Source organism: Dendrobates tinctorius, unplaced genomic scaffold (assembly GCF_039654945.1).
Source record: "Dendrobates tinctorius isolate UK_male_01 unplaced genomic scaffold, ASM3965494v1 ptg000090l, whole genome shotgun sequence".
NCBI classification, from domain to species: domain Eukaryota; kingdom Metazoa; phylum Chordata; class Amphibia; order Anura; family Dendrobatidae; genus Dendrobates; species Dendrobates tinctorius.
In genome coordinates this window covers 7,106,687-7,127,591 of record NW_027361758.1, presented here as the reverse complement: position 1 = coordinate 7,127,591, position 20,905 = coordinate 7,106,687, and the positions used below count along the sequence as shown (strand labels likewise).

Sequence of the window (20,905 nt, the reverse complement as noted above, 5' to 3'; positions counted from 1 at the left end):
AAACCCAATTGAGCATCTCTGGAAAGACCTTAAAATGGCTGTCCACCAACGTTCACCATCCAACCTGAAGGAACAGGAGAGGATCTGCAGGAAAGAATGGCAGAGGATCCCCAAATCCAGATGTGAAAAACTTGTTGCATCATTTCCAAGACGACTCATGGATACTAGCTCAAAAGGTGCTTCTACTCAATACTGAGCAAAGGGTCTGAATACTTATGACCATGTGATAAATCAATTTTTCTTTTTTAATAAATTTGCAAAAACTTCTACATTTCTGATTTCTTTTCAGTCAAGATGGGGTGCAGAGTATACATTAATGAGAACAAAATGAACGGTTTTGAGTTTACCAAATGGCTGTAATGAAACAAAGAGTGAAAAATGTAAAGGGGTCTGAATACTTTCCGTACTCACTGTATATACATATACACATACACACAGACTCTGACATGTTCGGTGACAGCAGTAGCTGACTACACCTCATGAGCAACATCAAGTATGAAATTAATTTACAAATGAACATGTAAAAAATAGACAACTAACCTTTCAGAACACACCCATGGAATTTCAAAACATCTACAAGTGTTTTCGCTATCATTTTTTGATCTCCCTTGCACTGCAAGAAGAAAAAAATAAGCAATAATATAAAGAAAATACCAATAATACATGATCATATCTTTAGCATTTAATCAGTTTTACCTCCTCAGAATTGCCAGGATTTTCTTGTAAAGCAATTCTTGCCCACAAAGACAGGCGTTCCACTGTTTCATCGGCTTCAGCAGGAGAAATAGACTTCAAAAGATTTAGACATTCCTCCCCCTGTAGACATAACATTTTGGGAATGCTTAAAGCTAAGTGTTTTAATTTTTATATCATAAATCAATAGTACATGAAAATAAGCAACTTTGTAATATATTTGATGAGAGAAATCTTCTTTATCTGCCAAAATTGATCCGTCATTATCAAAAATCTGTATTCAGTGAAGACAGCCTTTGCCATTACTAAGATTTCAGATATTAAATATATTATCATGTATAATTTCTCTGATAAGATATATAGTAAAGTTACTTATTTTCATGTGTATTATTGATATATGAAATAAAAATTAAAACAACGTATACTCTTTAAATGCTTGCGAGAAGTGATTATAAAATATAAGTATATGTAAACAATCAGCTATTCTGCCATATATTTAGATTGTAATGAATATATATATCACATACTAATTAGATCAAGCCCAACGAGGAGATGGAGAGGCTTCAAGGTAATGCCAAGCTGACCATATATGGCCTTAATGAATTGGAACAGCAATCTCTTTTCCATGGGGATGTTAAGCAAATAATCTAACTTACTCTGTTGATGTAAATTAGCTGAACAATTCTGAATATGTACACCTCTACTGTTGGAAGTCTATAAGCCTGGGCAATCTTTAAAGCATCTTCCAAAGATGAAGGCGAATCCTGCTTTAAGATGTATTTAATTAAACCCTTAAAAAAATAGAATAAGAATAAGAACAATCTTATAATTAAAAAGTGTGAATATGCATATACAAACACTGTCATGATGGTCTTACCATGATTTGCTTATCATTTGAAAAATTAAAACTTCTTATGCCATAGCCTCGTAGAAGTTTGTTCATCTCCATGAGTCTGTAGCTTTCTTGCAATAATTTTACTCTACAAAGAAAGCACATACATTAAAAATGGAAATGCTGTGATCTACTAATAATCTACTGTACTAAAGAAGTCCTACATCCAATGCGTTTGGGGTTTTATTTTTATAGGATCAATGACTTCTAGGATTGATCTGCTTTTCAATGCATCCCACAGTGTTAGACAAGCTTTACCCTGCAGCACACCTAGGGTTTTATGGGGATTTAAATAAAATTGTCAAGTGTGGGGAGCTATGGCCACCTGAAGCTGCCTCTAATTGATTTTTCAGCTTGCTCTTTTTTTACCATGTAGAATTGTGCATATAATTGTAATAGGTTTTTAAGCCTTACTTGGGATGATCCATCTCTAGATGCTGCTTTACTAGCTGCTCAACGGCATCACTCCAAGGAACCACAGCACCGTACATAATTTGGAGTACAGCATCAAATATTAACTGTATTGAAAAAAATAAAAGTGCAAATTGGATTGTGCATAAACAATTTTGGAATTTCTGAAAACGATTACACTATATTCAAAGGGGGAATTCTGATGTTATAAAGTGTTGCCATGTCATCAACATTGGTGGGGGTCAGACCCCTGGGAACTCTACAAGTTCCCTGTGAACTAAGGGGCCACAAGGTTAGTCCAGTGTGCCACCTTCCATCTAATGCAATGGCCAGGAACAGCACTCTTGACATCACATTAGGTTGAAATCACACTCCGTCCCCTTTGAAGAGATAGTCAATTAAAAAATAAATAAAAGCAAGACAGAGGGTATGTGGGGAAGAGAAATCATGAGGTCAATGCACTCAGTTCAATCTTAGAGCCACTTAAACAAAGTTGCAACCTGAGATAAAATTCTTCCTATAAGATTATTATAAGATTCTAATAGTCTTTTGTTTTGAAAACTAAGCTTCCCATTCAAAAATTGGTTTACTTACATCTGTGTCAGACATGCAGCCGATAACAGCCATTGCCTTGGCCTCCCACGCTGTTTCAAACAATGATGCAGAACGTGAACTGCAATGTTCCAGCAAATCCTTATAAATATAGGAAACAAAAAAGGAAGCTAAACAACAGTTATATTTCTATTTCTCTATAAACATTGATAGTTAAGGATTTACCTTAATGTACTGAAGCAAAAGTTCTTCCTCATGAAGGTTATGCTGGCGCATATATGGTCTTATAAATTTTTCTAACGTGGTTGGAATAAGTTCAGGGGCCAAGACTTTATCCAACATACGGAACACAATTGTAGTAGTAGTTTCCTGAAATTTAGAAACAAAGATAAAAAAAAAAAAAAATACAAGTTATTGATTAAAAAAAAAGTCAGAAGACTAAGACCAGAAATTTAACTACCTTTTCATATTCAGAAAGTGCAATTCTGCAGTTGTAATTCCTGTACAGATCCATGAGTTTCTGAAGACTTGTGACAAGCTTCATCAACTGCTGGACTTCTTCACAGTCACCATCTTCTTTCTGGAATGTTAAAAGAGCAGTAAAAATACTCTATATCAATCATCAAATAGGAATGATCAACAAATCAGAAGATAAAAGTGCTGTCACCTATAAAGAACAATCGAGATTTCGGTACATAAATCTCCAAATAGTTAGCTAACACCGTCTAAAATGATTATAAATGTATTTACTCATTTATTTATTTTAAGAAAACTTTCATGAGTGTGCTGGATCCAATATTTATCTGTATTTGGTCCATGTATCCATTTTTACGATCAGTGTGACTCTGTTTTTCTCTTCTCAGATACAAAAACCGATGGAGGCTTTTCAAGCTTCCCCTTGCATTACTTATTGAAAATCGGACTGCAGGACTGCACACAGTTGCAACTAGAATGGCGTAACTGCTTTTTTTTATTTTAGGAAGGGGGGACCCATTAACTTGAATGGGTGTGTTTGATCTGAAAATTGGAATAAAATCAGACAGTTCTCTGGTTTTTCTTTTTTGCACATGTGAAGAGCCTATTGACTATAATGCCTACGTATTCTATCAGCCAAAGACAAAAATAAACATAAAACAAGCACTTGAAACATGGATATGTGAATAAGGCCTTAGTTGTAATCATCTTCTTATTCCACAGCTGCTCTAGTGGTTGTGAACTGCAAAAAATTACATTTGACCATGTGTAGAAAATATCAGTGTTTGGCAGTGACTGGTTATGAAAGACTGATCATGACGACCGATGAGACCACAGGTGAAGCGGCAGATTAACAAGTTACAGCATTATTCTGATTATAAGATGCATATTTTTCCTCCAAATTTGGGGAAAAAAGTAGGGTAGGTGTACATTTTAAGCAGTAGCACTTACCAGCGGTATCCATAGCCAAGATGAGGCAATGCCAAGATCTGAAGGATTCTTAGAAATAAAATAAGTTTCTGCCATTTTAAAGCCATTCTCGGGCCAGTTAGCCTAGTGAAGAACAAAGGACATTTTAACTAATCTATGAAAACATTATTTAGAAGAAAACAAAGCGTATCAATATTAATTCCCACAAGTATAATGAATATCCAGTAGAAAAAAAAACAGACAAATCCATTGAAAGTAAAACACGAATATGGAAATTTCACATCTGAAACAGGAAAAGAATACTTGAAGGTTTATTTAGTTTTAGAATATATGAGATTTCTTTTCCCTAAACCTGCAGAGAAAGATTTCCAGTTTGTCAAGGAGCACTTCCGGCTGATTCATTAATTACTCCGAGTATTTCAAGAAATATCCAAAAAAAGAAGGGGGGTGCAGATGTAAGTGCAGAGTTTTAATTATGTCAGATAGAAATAAAAAATTCTTCTCACCTTTTTGGTGTCTTGTTTTACCTGATGAAGGCTAATTTTATGTATAGCCGAAACGCGTTGTGTTTTTAAGTCTAATAATAAACTGGATATTCCTTTAAATATTCGGAGTAATTAATGAATCAGCCGGAAGCGCTCCTTGACAAACTGGAAATCCTTTTCTGCTTTTCCCTAAACCTGAAATATTTCAAAACCACTAGTAGATAAGATGCTTGAAATATGTTTACTTTTTCCTCTATGTTTCATGCACAAAAATATTTAATAAAAAAATCTATTAAAGTAAGGCTGAATTCAGACTGTTGTATTTCACAGAACGTAAGTAGATAAAAAAAAATGACTGGCTCTGCTGTGGGCCTCCTGCTCCAGATTTACAGCTTCATAGACATATTTAACCTGAAATGTAAAGTTATGTACAAGGGCATTAATCAGATGCTGAAACCAAATGTTCTAAGAGGAGTAAAGTTAGGACCTCTTTGAGGAGTCATCATGTTTTCACCAATTGTGGATAATGGCTCTCACTATGGTTCACTGGAGGACCAAATCTTTATAAATGGCTTCAAAACCTTTTCCAGATTGATAGATCTCAATTACTTTGTTCCTCATTTTTTCCAGAATTTCTTTGGATCACAGCATTATGTCTAGCTTTTGACTATCTTTTGGTCTACTTCACTTTCTCAGGCAGGTCCTATTTAAGTGATTTCTTGATTAATAGGTGTGTCAGTAATCAGACATGTATGAGGCTACGAAATTTGGACTCAGTTTCCCAAAGATATGATAAACCACAGTTAATTTATGCTTTAAAAGGGAGAGAAATCATTTTTTCAAAGAGGGCCCTGAAGGTTTGGATTCCTTGTTCCCTTAATAATAGGTCTAAGGGGTAAGGTTTCTCCTTGTGGAGAGTGACATGCCAGCTCTGGCTTGTCAAGTTAAGGAGGCTTATTCGCCGTGCAATGCTCATCTGGGAAAATAATATGCAAATTGCTTCTTCAGAGAAAATGTGGAATTGAACTCTATAGCGCCACCTGTTGGTAGTAGCGATCCTACAAGTCACAATCAACCCTTTAACGAGTCTCGTAATATGAATTAGGATAAAAGCTAAAGCTTTCAAGTCCTCTTTTTCTCTGAAGAGGCAGTTTGCATACCTCTTAATAAAAACCTTCCTTTAAAATCTAAAGTTCTCTATCGCTTCATTGGGGGACACAGGAAACAATGGGTGCATGCTGCTGCCACTAGGAAGCTGACACTATGCACAAAAAAGTTAGCTCCTCCTCTGCAGTATACACCTCATCGACTGGCATTAGGTTAATCAGTTTTAGTTTAGTGTCAGTAGGAGGTGGACACGGGTCTTTCACTAGACCCATATGTACCTTGGTTTTCGGCGTTTTCCAGTAGTCTCCTTTTTTATAATTTAATGGATCTTGTCCTTTACCTTTGTCGGGATACAGTGTGAAACGTCACACCGTACTCCCAAGTAGAGACTATGAGTACAGTCTGTACTGTACTGCCCCGTATCCTCATATATTTTTGCACATTTGTCATTCTGTGTTTTGCTTTTGTGTTTCAGTCAGTGGGTGGTGTGAACACTGTCCGACCGACTTGTTCACATCTGTGCATGTCACATGTGTTTTTAATCCATTTTTTCCTTGGTTATGCATGGTTTGGGAGACCCCACCCCTCTCTTGTGTGACATGCACATAAAGAGCCTTCTTATACCACGTGCCCACATCAGGAAGTGCCTGTCTGAATCCTGTTCATTTAGACACTGTTCATATGTTCAGGTTTTAAATACATAAGATAGGGACTGCTCCGTTAAGGGTTACCGTGACGAGGTGGAGTGGCTTGGTATACATTTTTTGCAAAAAACGTATCGACTAAATACCCTGTATTTGTTATCTTTTTACCAGCACTTGCTGATTACAGTTATATTTTTTACTGCAGAGTATTTTTGCACATTTGTCATTCTGTGTTTTCTTTTTGTGTTCCCGCATCCTCATATGTCTAGTCGGCAGGACCCCAACCCTTGACACAGAAGTGTTTAGGTGATCAGTATTTGGTCTTGGCCCTCCGTCTCCTGCCCACTCGAGCCTGTCAGTTTCAAGAGGCATGGACGTCCCACAATACAGGAGGTTCGGACGTCTAATATTTTTTGGATGAAGAGGTACATCTTTCTCTCTCCTCCAGGTTCCTTTCCAGAGACGAAGAAGAGAAGATTCAGGTAAAGATTCAGTAAAGAAGAAGATACGAAGAACAAAGGATGATGACATAAGGAATATGATGAGTTTTCCCCCCCTAAATCCTCACTTTATTTCTAGGGCCTTAATGTAACTGTAGTCCTTTTGAGATTCATATGTGGCTGTTTACTTTTGTTCCCTTTGGGTTGGGGCACTGGACTACCTTTTTGCTGCACTGTTAGGGCCTCCGCACCACTTCTCCCCTGTTTGGCGGTCACCGTTCCTAATCTAGGTTCCAGCTTCTCTCTGGCCTAGTCTCGGCAATTGTCTCCTCCCCCTTCTCAGCACTTTGGGAGGTCTTTTCTCTGATCAGTCGCTTCCACACTGCCTCTTTCTGTCCCCAGCGGCTAGCTCCGACCCCTCCTCTCAGCTTCATCAGCCAAGTTCTGCAGCTGTCGCCATCTTTCTCTTCTCCTGGATTCGGCAGTTAGCTCCACCCCTCCTTCCGACCTCGCCCACCTCTCTGCTGACCTCTTTCTTTCATCCTCCTTGTAGTCGCTATTTTTTGGCCTTTGGAACCGGAAGTTGGCATTTCAATTTAACTTCTCTTTCTACAAGTGCTCTGCAGCCCAAAAGCAGACTTCAGGACACCTGCATCTTACTGTGAGTAGTTCTGCTCTGCAGACTGACAGTCTCCTCTACATTTTCTTCCTTTCCCCTAACCTTCTGGCATTAATTAGTTAGTGGGTCTGCTCATCATGCCTAATCCTAAAGGTGAGCGTTCTCATCCTCCTGCTTCCTCTGCTCTTGTCAGACACTTTGTATGCTCTTTATGTAAATGCAAGCTTCCTTCAGGTCGTTCCTCTCCCATCTGTCAGGACTGCAGCAGCCACCTTGTGCCGACTACCCCAGGAGCCCCCTTACTGCCCCAGGACTGGTGCCCCTATCCCAGTGAGGGTTTCCTCTCTGTCTCAGTCCATGGCAGACCTCACCAAGGTGTTGCAGACCCTGGTGTGTTCTTGACAAGTTGCCTCTTCCTGCCTCCACCGTTGCTAGTGGGTCACAGGACTCACCGGCTGTGCATACCAGCATAAGCCATAAGAGATCCAGGCAGGAGCGTCGTTTTAGGTCCTCTTCTCAGTCTCTCTTTCCCCCTGGTCTCTCCCGGAGGTCAGCCTCTTCCCGATCCTTATCTCTGGCGAGACGGTTTCGGATGTATTGTCAGCGGATCACCCGGAACCGGATCCTGATCAGGCCTTTAATATGAGAGACATGGTCCAGAGGCTCATTGAGGCGGTCAACCAGACCTTTAACATTAAGGATACCTCTACGGAACCTGCTGAAAAGGTTTCGTTTAGATGGTTGAGACAAGCTCCCAAGGTCTTTGCCCCACATAGAGAATTTGAGGAGGCTATTTCCAAGGAATGGAAGAACCCGACCAGACGCTACCAAAGAGGAAAGTGCCTGAGCAGACTATATCCCTCCGCCCCTGAGCTTACGGCGAACTGGACCACTTCAACTGTGGACCCTCCAGTTTCCAAAATTTCCACCAACACGGTCCTCCTGCTTACGAATGGCGCATTCCTCAAGGACTCCATTGACAGGATCATAGAGTCTTGTCTTTCGCAAAAGTATGCCTTTGAAGCGGCCGCTTCTACATTGTGCCCAGTCTTTGCCACCATCTAGGTGTCAAAGTCCATAGCTGCATGGACTAAACAACTCCGTCAGGGCATTATTTCTGGAGCTTGACCGGAGGAATTGGCCGACCTCGCGGACCAGATTTCTTATGCAGGGAAGTACATGGTATCAGCTTCCCTGGACGCAGCTTCATGTGCGACTCAGGCGTCCAGTAGTATTGTGGCCATTTGACAGACTATTTGGCTTCAGGCATGGCAAGCGGACTTATCTTCAAAAAAAAGTCCCTTACCAACTTGCCTTTCCATGGTTCCCATCTATTTGGCTCCAACTTGGACCAAATAATTAAGGAGGCCACTGGAGGGATAAGCTCCCTCCTTCCTCCGTCCAAATCTCGCCGGTCTCCTCTGAAGTGTCAGCTTCGATTTTTTTCGTCCCTTTCGCAGTTTCTCTGCGGTAGGGAGGTTTTTTCCCGTTAAGAGAGGCCACAGGCTCGCCAGGATAGGAAAAGGGCTTCATTTAAACCTACCCTCTCCTGGCATCCCCGTAACACGCAGGGTAGACCCACCAGGTGTAGACCTGGCAGATCTTCCTCTGCAGGACTCATCTCCAGATCCCAGAGAATTCCCCAGGCTGGGTGGCCGTTTCTAGCTTTTCAGAGATGTCTGGCTTGCCTCAGTGGAGGATGCATGGCTCAGGAAGGTGGTGTCCTCTGGATACAAAATAAATTTTGTTTTGCGGCCCCGAGATCGATTCTTCGAATCCTGTCCTCCAAGAGATGCTTCTCTGGTTCCGAGTTTTTTGCACCCATTACCTACCTTCTCAGTTCAGGGGCCATTGTTCCCGTGCCACACCGGGAACGTTTCACAGGATTTTATTCTCACCTTTTTGTGGTGCCGAAGAAGGACAGCGTGGTTCGTCACATCCTGGATCCAAAGTTACTGAATCAAGGGGTCCGACCGTGACATTTTAGGATGGAGTTCCTTCATTCAGTAATTGAGTATGGAGGCGCACTAGTTCCTGTGCTCCATAGACATCCAGGAAGCCTATCTCCATGTCCCTAACTTCTCAGGGCATCAGAGATTCCTGCACTTTGTGGTGCAGCAGGACCATTTTCAGCTAGTAGTCCTACTGTTCGGGCTCATAACCGCTCCCAGGGTTTTCAGAAAAATCATGGCAGCGTTAACGACCATTCTGTGGGTCAGAGGCCTAGTGCTCATTCCGTACTTTAACGACATTATCATCAAGGCTCTGTCCTTTTACCAAACCCAGGATCGTTGTCGACACCTTGTTCCATTTCAGATGGCTAGTCAACAGGGTAAAGTCTTGCCTTGTCCTGACTCAGCACCTAATTTTTCAAGGCATGCTGTTTAACACCAATAAGGCAAGGGTTATGCTTACCAAAGGACAAGAGCGCAATCCTCCAACAGGGGGTTCCCTCTCTGCAAGGCCTGTGGCTTCCATCTTTCCGCTCGGTCACGGCGGTCCTGAGGATGGTGGCAACGTCGGAAGCCAAAACGCTTCAGCAGGCCATCGTTTCTTAGTTGAACAAGCCAGCTTTTTCTCTGGATCGATAGGTTTGACTCTCTTCCCGAGTCAAACAATCTCTTAATTGGCAACTGTCGTCTCCTCTCATGTTCCAGGTTCGGTCCTTCCTTCCAGTTTATTGGCAGGTGGTGACAACAAACGCAAGCCTTCTCGGCTGGGGTGCGGTCTTTCGCCATCTGACGATCCAGGGACGTTGGTCAGCAGAGGTATCCTCTCTGCCGATCAACATCCTCGAGATAAGGGCCATTTTTCTGTCCCTCTGTAACTGGGAAAGGCTTCTTAGAGCTCTGCCAATCAGAGTTCAGACGGACAATGCCACAGAGGTGGCATATATCAATCACGAGGGAGAGACTCTGAACTCATTGGCTATGGCCGAGGTATCCAAGATTCTCCTCTGGGCAGAGGCAACGGGCTCTGGCAATATCTGCAGTGCACATCCCCGGCGTGGACAATTGGGCCGACGACTTTCTCAGCTGCGAGGGTCTCGCTGCGGGAGAGTGGTCTTTGCATCAGGAAGTCTTCTATTAGATTTGCCTTCAATGGGGAACTTTGGATGTGGACCTCATGGCTGAACAGGAAGGTTCCACAGTTCGTTTTCAGGTCCCGCAATCCTCTCGCGATGGGCGCCAATGATCTGGTCGATACCCTGGTCACAGTTTGCTCTTCTCTGTTTCCTCCCCCTTCTTCTCAGGCTGTTGAAGGTGGTCACGGCGGAAGAGGTGCCGGTCATTCTGACAGCACCGGATTGGCCCAGGCGGTCTTGATACACAAATCGTCAATATTCTCCCGGACGGATCGGATCTTCATTCTCAAAGATCAATCTGCCACCAGAATTCTCAGTCGCTCAGTTTAACGGCGTGGCTGTTGAAACCGCGGTACTGCGCTCAGTTTAACGGCGTGGCTGTTGAAACCGCGGTACTGAGAGCGTCCGGGTTTTCAGATGGTGTGATTCAGACCATGATCCAGGCTTGTTAGTAGTTGTCTTCCAGGGTCTATTATCGGACTTGGAGAGCCTATTTCAGCTGGTGTGAGTCTAATCACATCCCGCCTATGTCCTTTGCTCTCCCTTCCATTCTGGCGTTTCTCCAAGCGGGACTTGAAGCTGGTCTTGCTCTCAGTTCACTAAAGGGCCAAGTGTTAGCGCTTTCTATTTTTTTTTTTTTTTTTTTTTTTTTAGAAAAATGTATCCTCCTGTTCTCTCAGGTCAGAGCTTTTCTCCAAGGGGTAGCGCATGCTGCGCCCCCATATCGGACACCCATGGACCTCTGGGACCTCAAATCTAGTCCTGGAGGGCCTTAGGAGTTCTCCCTTTGAACCACTTTGAGAGGTTTCTCTGTCCTTTCTGTCTTGGAAGGTGGTGTTTCTTGTGGCTATCACCTCCATTAGGCGCGTCTCTGAATTGGCGGCTCTTTCCTGTCGCCCTCCTTTCCTTGTTTTTCACCACGATAAGGTGGTTTTGCGGCCTCTACCTTCTTTCCTTCCCAAGGTGGTGTCCGCCTTTCACCTAAATGAGGATCTTGTCCTCCCTTCCTTTTGTCCTGCTCTGACTCATCCTCTGGAGCGTTCACTGAATAGGATAGACCTGGTCACAATGGTGTGGGTTTATCTGGCTAGGACTGCCCCCCTTTAGAAAGTCAGACTCTCTCTTTGTCATGCCACAGGGTCATGCCTCTTTGTCTTGCCGGCCTCCAAGGCTACGATTGCTTGCTGGATCAGGACGGCAATTTTGGAGGCATGCCGGGTCAAGAATAGAGCGCCTTCCCCTATGATTAAGAGACACTCTACATGGGCAGTGGGTGCCTCCTAGGCAGTGCACCATAGGCATCCTGGTCTTCCATCCATAAGTTCGCCAAATTTTACAGGGTCCATACCTAGGCTTCGGCGGATGCCAGCCTAGGTAGAAGGATCATGCAAGCGGCAGTGGTGAGTTCTCTGACCTGAATGGAGTTTCTATTGTTCCCTCCCCAGGGACTGCTTTGGGACGTCCCATGGTTTCCTGTGTCCTCCAATGAAGCGATACAGAAAACAGGATCTTTGGTTACTTACCATAAAATCTGTTTCTCTGAGCCTTCATTGGGAGACACAACTCCCTCCCATGTTTATCAGCTCTTTTACGGTGTTATATTGTTACAGTTTGAGTTTGTGTATTTTCTTTCTCTTTTACATGTTGTTTTCTCCTACTGCTTTCTCACTATCTGATTAACCCAGTGCCAGTCGGTGGGGTGTATACTGCAGAAGAGGAGCTAACTTTTTTTGTGCATAGTGTCACAGCCTCCTAGGAGCATTTGCATACACCCATGGTTTCCTGTGTCCCCCAATGAAGGCTCCGAGAAACATTTTATGATAAGTAACCAAAAATCCTGTTTTTGTGTTTAATTGGGTTATCTGTCTCTAATAATTAACACATTCACGCCACAGCCCTTTTTCCGTTTGTGTTGATAAAGCCTATAAAATCTCATTATAGAAGTAATTCTAATCAATTACCTTATCTGTTATTTCTAAGGCTCGTGCTCTGTGTTCCAGCCATTTTGCCACAATTTTCTATGGAAGAAGAAAACAATACCATAACCACATTGCAATTAAAATGGTCGATAAGTCATAGAAGCATAGGCATCCCGGTCATTCCTACACCACAACTTGACCAACATTTCACCATGTGTGGCGAATATCAGTTTAATAATTTTGTGATTCCCAGGCCAAACATGGACCGCAATGTCCAGATCGGCTGCAGGGCAGAACTATCAGCCCTAACGCAACTTCATGTATGCCTATGAAGCAGGAGAGTTTTGGTCACAAGACCCAAGGACTGCCCAGACATCGTGGTCCATACTCAGACAGTGAACGTCAAATGAGAGAAGTTGGCGTAAGTGTGAACCAATTGCTAACTGTAAGCCACTGCTGTCTTCCACTTGAAAATAAAATACCTGTCCTTTTGGTACAATCCTTCTTACAAATGGAATCAATATATTTTTGAACCAAAGACATAGTTCTTGTGATGAGATGTTGGCAGGAATTTTGCTCAGGAGATTCTCTAGTAACTTCTCATCAAACTTGCTTTCAAAATCAGCCTATAAAATTGTAAAAAGAAAAAAAAAGTATCGCAATTCTATTGAATAAAACAAAATGTAATAGACATGTAAAAAAAGCATTTCCTCATCTTCTTACCTGATGTCTAAGCCAAAGATATTGCGCACAAGTCAAATTCATCTCTTCCAGTTGAAAAATAATATCCTTTACCACATCATTGTTGTTTAAGAACTCTATCCATGCAATGCCGCTAAATAAAAGGCAAAAAGTGTAGGTTAAGCATTAAAAATCTATGCTTTATTTACAATGTAAAAAACCCCACAAAAAATATAAATCACCAACCTAAATTTATCAGGGCCAAAGGCACCATAAAAAGTGGTTAGCCTTGCTTGGGCTCTTAACACCTACAGAAAAATAGAAAGTAATAATATATAAAGAAATATTTATAAACTGGTGAAAATACATTAAAGTATTATAAAACCAAAAACCATTCTGTAAATTACATCTGAGATAGAAACTGGAATCTCATCTGATAATACTGGTAAAATCTTGTCATCCTTTCTTTGTACCTAAAAAACAAAATTGGAAATAAATTGGATTAGTATAAAGTGTGACAAACTTTAACATTGTTAAATTTAAGTGTCGTGTCATTTCAGGTAATATAGAGGATAAGCTGTGTGGATTCCATCTCCATCAGTTGTCTTTGAACTACTGGATGGAAACTAGTTGCTATAATAGCTTCCATACACAGCACACAAAAAGGAAGGATTTCTGATCTTTCTCTGTAGCACAAAGACAGAAGCAGACCAACACTGCAAAGGGCTTTCTATATATTTTTCCCCTGATGAACCTTCAAGAAACAGTGAAGGAAAACACTCATCACCGAGAAAAGTAAACAAGGGTGGTGCGGAGGGATCATGTGTTCTTATTCAAGATGATGTTTTGTGTGAAGGACATATGCACTTCATCTGGAACTAGCCTGAATGCATTTTTTGTGACCAACTGGAGATGTGAAACATGTTTAGAGATCTCCACTTGGTATCTACTATAGGGCCAACTAGGGATTCCTTTAGGGCCTCACGATGTGTAGTGGAGGAGCCATTACATCTATTAGGATCAGGGTGTCAACCCCTGCAGCAAAGTATGGACAGAAAAACTAGGTACTCGAGAGGGCAAGAATCAGCTTATCCAGGGATCTGTGTGTCCCTCCTGCACGCAAGTTTAGCTTTTCATATCATCTATATAGATATATTCAAAGTTTATGTTCAATATAAAGAAAAAATGGTTACATTTTATAGGACTTTTTTCTTTTCCAATTTATGGGGCTCAACATTTTTGTTATTTTCTTCATAAACAGAAACAAGAGCATGGAGGACATTATACAACATCACTGAGCTGTGTAGCTGTGAACCAGCACTCAAGTGAAATACATTTTCTAGAAGAAGCAGCACGATCTGCCCATGTCTGCCTCCCATTGTGCTGAGTGCTCCTCACATCTCCACCTTCACTCTATACAGAGTTAAGTAGAAGCTGTAACCTGATAATTTGGTAAGCTCTCACCAACATGGATTTAAGTTGTTTTGGGGTTGTTTATGTTGACCTCAGAAGGTGGGATAAGAAATGACCACCAATTGGAGAAGCGGCACTGGTTGCTGAATTAGGAAAGAGGTTTTTTTGTTTTTTTTTATCCTGCACTCTGGCGCAATTAATAGATTATGCAAGTTCATAACACCTAGATAACTATATGAATAATATGGATAAAACATTGATTATGGGTGGTGGTGTCCTGACAGCCATGTAAAGCAGTTGCATGGAGATATTCTCTTGCTTACCATCCTGCCAAAATATCATCATTACCCCAGCGTATCATTCTACAAACGGTCCCTGACTCGTGAAAGTTTGGCCAGAATCATAGGAGACGTAGACCGTGCAAATTCCAGTCGAAGAGGACAGGCAGCAAAAGCTGGAAGAAGAGAGACTGTGACAGCAAAGCTTCCAAGATGGTGCCTCCTCACAGCATGCTAGTTAAACAGGGAGAAAGCGGCAGGCAAGTTGGAAAGATTTGTGAGGGCAGCGGACAGCTCCCCTGCATGTTCAGAGGTACACACCCTGTCTAAAGGTATGGCGGATGGGGGGGTAATGAGGTGGGCACAGCAGGGTGTAATGGTGCCCCTTCCACAGCGGCAGTTAAGAGTGGCTGTGACAGAAACCCCGAAGAAACAGCCAAATGCGGCTCCTAATTTTATGCAGGAGGAGGATAAGGAACCAAACCTCAGGGATGTATATTCAGCTATAAATGGCTGCAGCTCTGATGTGGATGTCCTCAGCATGCAAGTGGGAGGACTCAGAGGACATTATCCTTATCAGGTAAAATATGCACAAATGTAATGAAAGGATGAGAGGACAGTGATGAGCAAGTGTGGTCATATAAGGTGCTATCCGAGCACGTGCTTGTGCTAATAGTGTCTTTGTCGTGCTCAGATATTATGTTTGAGACCCCGTGGCTGTTCGACACAACACATGCAGTCACGGTGACTCGCACACAGCATTCGATCACAAGGGAGATACGCTATTAGCACACAAGCATGCTCTGATAACACCTTATCTGAGCACACTCGCTCATCATGATGGGAAAAGCGTAGAGAAAAGAGGGTACTATGGAAGACCAAGTACCTTGCATACAAAAGGATATCAAAATAAGCAAAATATTAGTATTCTTATAAACAAAATGGACGACCTGGAAAACAGGCTAAAACTAGGGAACCTGCGTATTGTGGGGGTACCAAAGAAGGTGAAGTTTGGTGACCCAGTTGTTTACTTTGAATCCTAAGTGCTGCTGGATACGTTTGGCAAAGATGCCCTGGCCACCTTTTTGCCACAGGGTGTGTCCAAAGGATACCCATTAGTCTGTGACCACCAGGTGCCACAACTGGTCCTATCATGACACTACTTCACTTCAGAGAGAGAAATATGATTTTGCAGAAAGCAAAAGACAACATTGCATTAACCATTATTAGTTCTACAGTGTCCATATACCCGAATTTCTCAGAGGAAATTCCAATTCATAGACATAAAAATAAGACTGTGTGCAAAACAAGTAACATACTCCACGTTATAACCAGAACATCTTTCGAATGGTAAAAAAAGTACAAAATGTTCGACTCCTCAAAGTAGACAATGTCCTGGCTGGAAACCAATGAACGGTCCTTGAGCGCCATGAATGGAGGAGGGGGCTCTTCTTGAATGAAGGGATATCAGTGTCACTATTTCCTTATACAGCTATGGCAAAAATTCAGAGGCCCCTGCAAAATTTTCAGTTTGTCTGATTTTTCTCTTTATAGGTATATTTTTGAGTAAAATGTAAATTGCTCTTTTATTCTATAAACTACTGACAACATGTCTTCGAATTTCCAAGCAATAAATTCTGTATTTATTTTCAGAAAATAAGAAATGGTCAAAATAACAAAAAAATGCAGTGCTTGCAGACCTCAAATAATGCTAAGAAAACAAGTTCATAATCATTTAGAAACAACAATACTAATATGTTTTCATTCAGGAAGAGTTCAGAAATCAATATTTTGTGAAATAACCATGATTTTTAATCACAGCTTTCATGCGTCTTGGCATGCTTTCCACCAGTCTTTCACACTGCTATTGGGTGCCTTTATGCCACTCCTGGTACAGAAATGTAAGCAGTTCTTCTTTGTTTGATGGCTTGTGACTATCCATCTTCCTCTTGATTACATTCCAGAGGTTTTCAATGGGGTTCAGGTCTGGAGATTGGGCTGGCCATGACAGGGATTTGATGTAGTGGTCCTTCATCCACACATTGATTGACCTAGCTGTGTGGCATGGCACATTGTCCGGCTGGAAAAAAAAGTCCTCAGAGTTGGGGAACATTGCCTGAGCAGAAGTAATCAACCGTTTTTCCAGGATAACCTTGTATGTGGCTTGATTCATACGTCCTTCTCAAAGATTAACCTGCCCAATTCCAGCCTTGCTGAAGCATCCCCAGATTATCACCGATCCTCCACCAAATTTCACAGTGGGTGCAAGACATTGTGGCTTGTTCGCCTCTCCTGGTCTCCTAATAACCATTTGACAACCAGGTGTTGGGCAAAGCTGAAAATTAGACTCATCAGAGAAGATTACCTTACTCCAGTCCTCTACGGTCCAATCTTAATGGTCTTTGGCAAACTTCAGCCTGGCTCTCCTTTGCTTCTCATTGATGAAAGGCTTTTTTCTGGCTTTACATGACTTGAGCCCTGCCCTCTAGGAGCCTGTTACTAACTGTTCTTGCCATGCACTTCACCCCAGCTGCTATATGCCATTCCTTTTGTAGATCACTTGATGTCAGCTGAGTGATATTCGAACAACATGACGGTCATCCCAGTCAGCTGAGTCGTTTTCGCACTCTGCCAGTCTGTAGCTTTGTTGTCCCCAATGTCTGCTGCTTGACCTTGTTGTAATGGACTGCCATCTAAGAAATTTTATGAATGGAGGCAGCATGACGCTCACTGTATACCTCTGCTAGTAAAGCCAGAATTGAGCCCTTCTTTTCCTCACTCAAGACTTTCAACTCCTTTGGCATGGTTAAAAGTTATTTTTTAATTCCTATTACTTTTGGGATATTACTAGCGCTTGTTTTGTCATCCTACTTGTCCTATTGCAAGAGGATTGTGAAAACCACAGCCGATTTTTTTTTTTTTATACTATAAGTCATTAAATAAGATTTGGGTCACGTGATCACCTATTCAGAAGCACATTAAATAGAATGAGGTGTCCTCTGGTTGGAATTCAACTGACACTGGAATGGAATGGCTGTCAGACATGTAGAGAAGCTGATTTTTATAAAACTGTACAGTGGTCTCTAAATTTTTGCCAGAGCAGTATGCTATAGGGACTACAGAGTTTGCACGGAAATGATAATTGTATTTCTTTCTGTAGAAAGAGTTCTAATGTTTGGATCAGTATTACAACCCTAAAATGAAAAAGGTATTCCTTTTGTTTGCTGTTTTGTTTGTCTGCTTTTCAAAAGCCCTGCCTTTCACTTGTTGGGAGGTTTAGATTACCGTATGTTGTATTAGATTTGTTAAATTTTTGAAAATGGTGTTCTATTCCTGAGAAATGAATACATTCCAGGAAGATGTTGGAAAAGTTGAATATTTACCTAAAGTATAAAATAAATATTATCATGCATACTTACATGATTGGGAATATTGTACAAGATTAATATATTAGCCTGGAATGTTAGGGGTCTGATAGTCAGTGGCAACATGTGCCGTATTTTCCTGGTTACGTCATCATCAGCGTTAGCGTATTTATACATAATTTTAAAACTTGCCTGGTGACCAAAATTTATGTGGAAGGGCGATTTATATGTATTGCATGTGTTGTATATAATACTAAGATCGTCATCGCAGCCTTGTACATTAATCCTCAGAGGTTTTGAAAATAATACTCTTCTTTATAAGTAGCTATCCAGACCATAGAGTGATCATGATGAGAGAAGTTAATACCTATCTAGACCCCTACTGGGATAAACACCACTTGCGCTCCACTCCTCAGAATATCAGACTAACATATTTACACTACCTATTATTAGAAACCGGAATGATGGACTTTGGCATTTATAGAATGGCACCTACCAGGGCTACGTCCCCTAAGGGCTGTCCTAAAAACTCTAGGAATGTTTTCCATGTTCTACCATAGATCCTTGATGTAATCAGTTTCCTACTTTCAACAGGGCAGGGTGGAGACTAACCCTGGTGAGAATTCCTGCTGACTCAGTAATGCCCTCTCAAATTTCACGCTGCTAGATGGAAGCCCTTCACTTGAGAGTGGCACACTGGTCCCTGGATAAGACAGTTCGTGATCTCTAGTAGAATCCATGGGTCGGACACAGACATTAACCTTAGAAGGGAGAACTACGGTCTCCTTGGCCAGAATGGAGCAATGAGAATCAGCCTCGCGTGATCCTCCCTGATCTTACTCAATAACTGCTGGAATCATCGCTATTGGGGGAAATGCATAAGCCATCCTGAACCTCCAAGGAATCTGACGGGCTTCCACTGCGAATGGATTCTCCCTTGGGTTTAACGAACAGAAGTTTTTCACCTTCCTGTTGTGTAAACTGACAAACAGATGCGTCTCCGGCTGCCCCCATGCCCGCACTATCTGCTGGAAAATTTGGGAATTTAGGGACCATTCTCCATGTCTCAATTTCTTGTGGCTCAGGAAGTCTGCTCTTGTGAAGTCTGTTCTGCCCATTCTGTGCAGCAAGATAATTTAAGTGCTGTTCTAGCTATGGCCATTAGGTGTCATAGTTGCCCTTCTCTTTCTTATACATATGTTTGGAATCTTCTATTTCCCTAAATGGTTAACTGTTCAGCACCGCCCTTCTTCCTCCCCGGGCTTGCAGCATGTAACTATTCTTGCCAGATTTCTGACAAGCTCACATGTGCTCAGCTTTCTGCAAACCACTGCTTATAACAAGCAGATTCCGGTAAGGTTAATGCAATTATGAGTTATGCATCTGTGTTCGCAGTCATAATGCAGCCCCCCACGATGTTTGCAATGCATGTTCAGATTCTGTAATTGTATTACACTGCATGATAGTTATATGCATCCTCTGGCTAGCGAATGCATAGATGGCAGCCATGAGTTGTTTTAGATATCTTTCTCCTTTGCTGCTGTGTATGTTGTATTACTCAGCTTCTATATAATGCATGATATCGATATAACAGCATCCTGTATCATTACTACTGTTGTGATAGTACCCTGTATTGCTGTGATATTGTCGTCCAGTACTGACATGCTGCATTATCTGTTTCTTATAGTTTTTACCTGAACGTTCAACAATCTCTGAATCATCCATAACTGTGTTCAACAATCTCAGATATCATCTACAACTTTGTACAACTCCTGATCTCATCTACTACTGTGTTCTACTATACCATCATCTGCTGCTATCTCCCATTGTTGTCCATATCATCCCAATAAATATAGACTTAAGCACCCATACAGTCTTGTCACTGGGAGTGGATGAAAGGTTTAGCCGTATGCTGGAATCCACACAGCGTCATACATGGAAGAAGGCAGAACAATGTCTATGCCCCTTATGTGAAGTGCCGTAAGGGACAGTAGGTGTTGCTCCGCTAGCTGGAGTAGGATGTATGCTGCCATCATAAGGGTATGGAACGTTGTTCCACTTAATGGTTGATATAAGCCACAACTGCGCGATAGTCCGACATGGCTCGGGCATGGCGACCTCAGAGGAAGGAGAGAAAGTGTCTCAAGGCTCTTTCCGCAGCACACAGCTATTTCAAGTTCGAACCCTGATCCCTTTCTAGAGACCAGGTCCCCTGCACTGAGTAAGAGCTCAGATGTGCCCCCCATCTGGTATTGCTTGCATCTATCGTGATAATGTCCTCCACTGGCCTTAACCACTGGATTCCTGACGACAAATACTTCCTTACTGTCCACCAAGACAGGGAGTGACTTACTGCCTTAGAAATATGTAATTCTCCCTCTAAATGCCCTTTTAACGACCTCCGTGCAGACAGGACCTCCCACTGTAGCTGCTTCAGGTGAAATTGGACCCATCTTACTGCCGGTATACAAGATGTTAGGGATCCTAGCAAGGACATCGCTTTTCTTAATGTCATTTTTGGCTGATGTATTACTGACAGAGCTCCAGGGCCATTATTTTGGCTACATTGTCCTCTGGTAGGAGGCAGATCTGGTGCTTGGAGTCCAAAACCAACCCCAGGAAGGTTTGTATTCTTTCCGGTTTTAGCTTTGATTGGAGGGTATTTACCATACAGCCCAGCACCTCCAGGACCACCGTCACCTTCCTCACCTGCTTTGCACAGTGATCTTCTGACCTTCCGACTATAAGGATGTTGTCCAGGTACGAGATGATAACGATGTTCCGAAAACAAAGGTAATATTGGAGGCCATCACCTCCAATATTACCTTGGTAAATATTCTCGGAGCAATTGACAGTCCGAATGGAAGGGCTGTATACTGGTAATGCCTGACCTGTTCCTGGATTGGGATATAATAAT

The 20,905-nt window shown here is 42.0% G+C and overlaps 1 protein-coding gene across 3 annotated transcripts in view; it reads right to left on the bottom strand.

Moving 5' to 3' along the window:
* Positions 1–20,905, bottom strand: part of KNTC1 (kinetochore associated 1) — a 292,839-nt gene that overhangs the window by 192,892 nt on the left and 79,042 nt on the right. For all 3 annotated transcript variants that reach the window (XM_073586034.1, XM_073586035.1, XM_073586036.1), the window contains 14 exons: positions 13,340–13,405; positions 13,179–13,240; positions 12,975–13,086; positions 12,734–12,877; positions 12,294–12,350; positions 3,974–4,075; positions 3,009–3,128; positions 2,774–2,917; positions 2,591–2,689; positions 2,000–2,103; positions 1,571–1,673; positions 1,350–1,484; positions 697–816; positions 541–613 (listed from right to left, as the gene is read on the bottom strand). In XM_073586034.1, the coding sequence (XP_073442135.1) occupies positions 541–613; positions 697–816; positions 1,350–1,484; positions 1,571–1,673; positions 2,000–2,103; positions 2,591–2,689; positions 2,774–2,917; positions 3,009–3,128; positions 3,974–4,075; positions 12,294–12,350; positions 12,734–12,877; positions 12,975–13,086; positions 13,179–13,240; positions 13,340–13,405 (1,441 nt within the window). The remainder of the gene's footprint in view (positions 1–540; positions 614–696; positions 817–1,349; positions 1,485–1,570; positions 1,674–1,999; positions 2,104–2,590; positions 2,690–2,773; positions 2,918–3,008; positions 3,129–3,973; positions 4,076–12,293; positions 12,351–12,733; positions 12,878–12,974; positions 13,087–13,178; positions 13,241–13,339; positions 13,406–20,905) is intronic.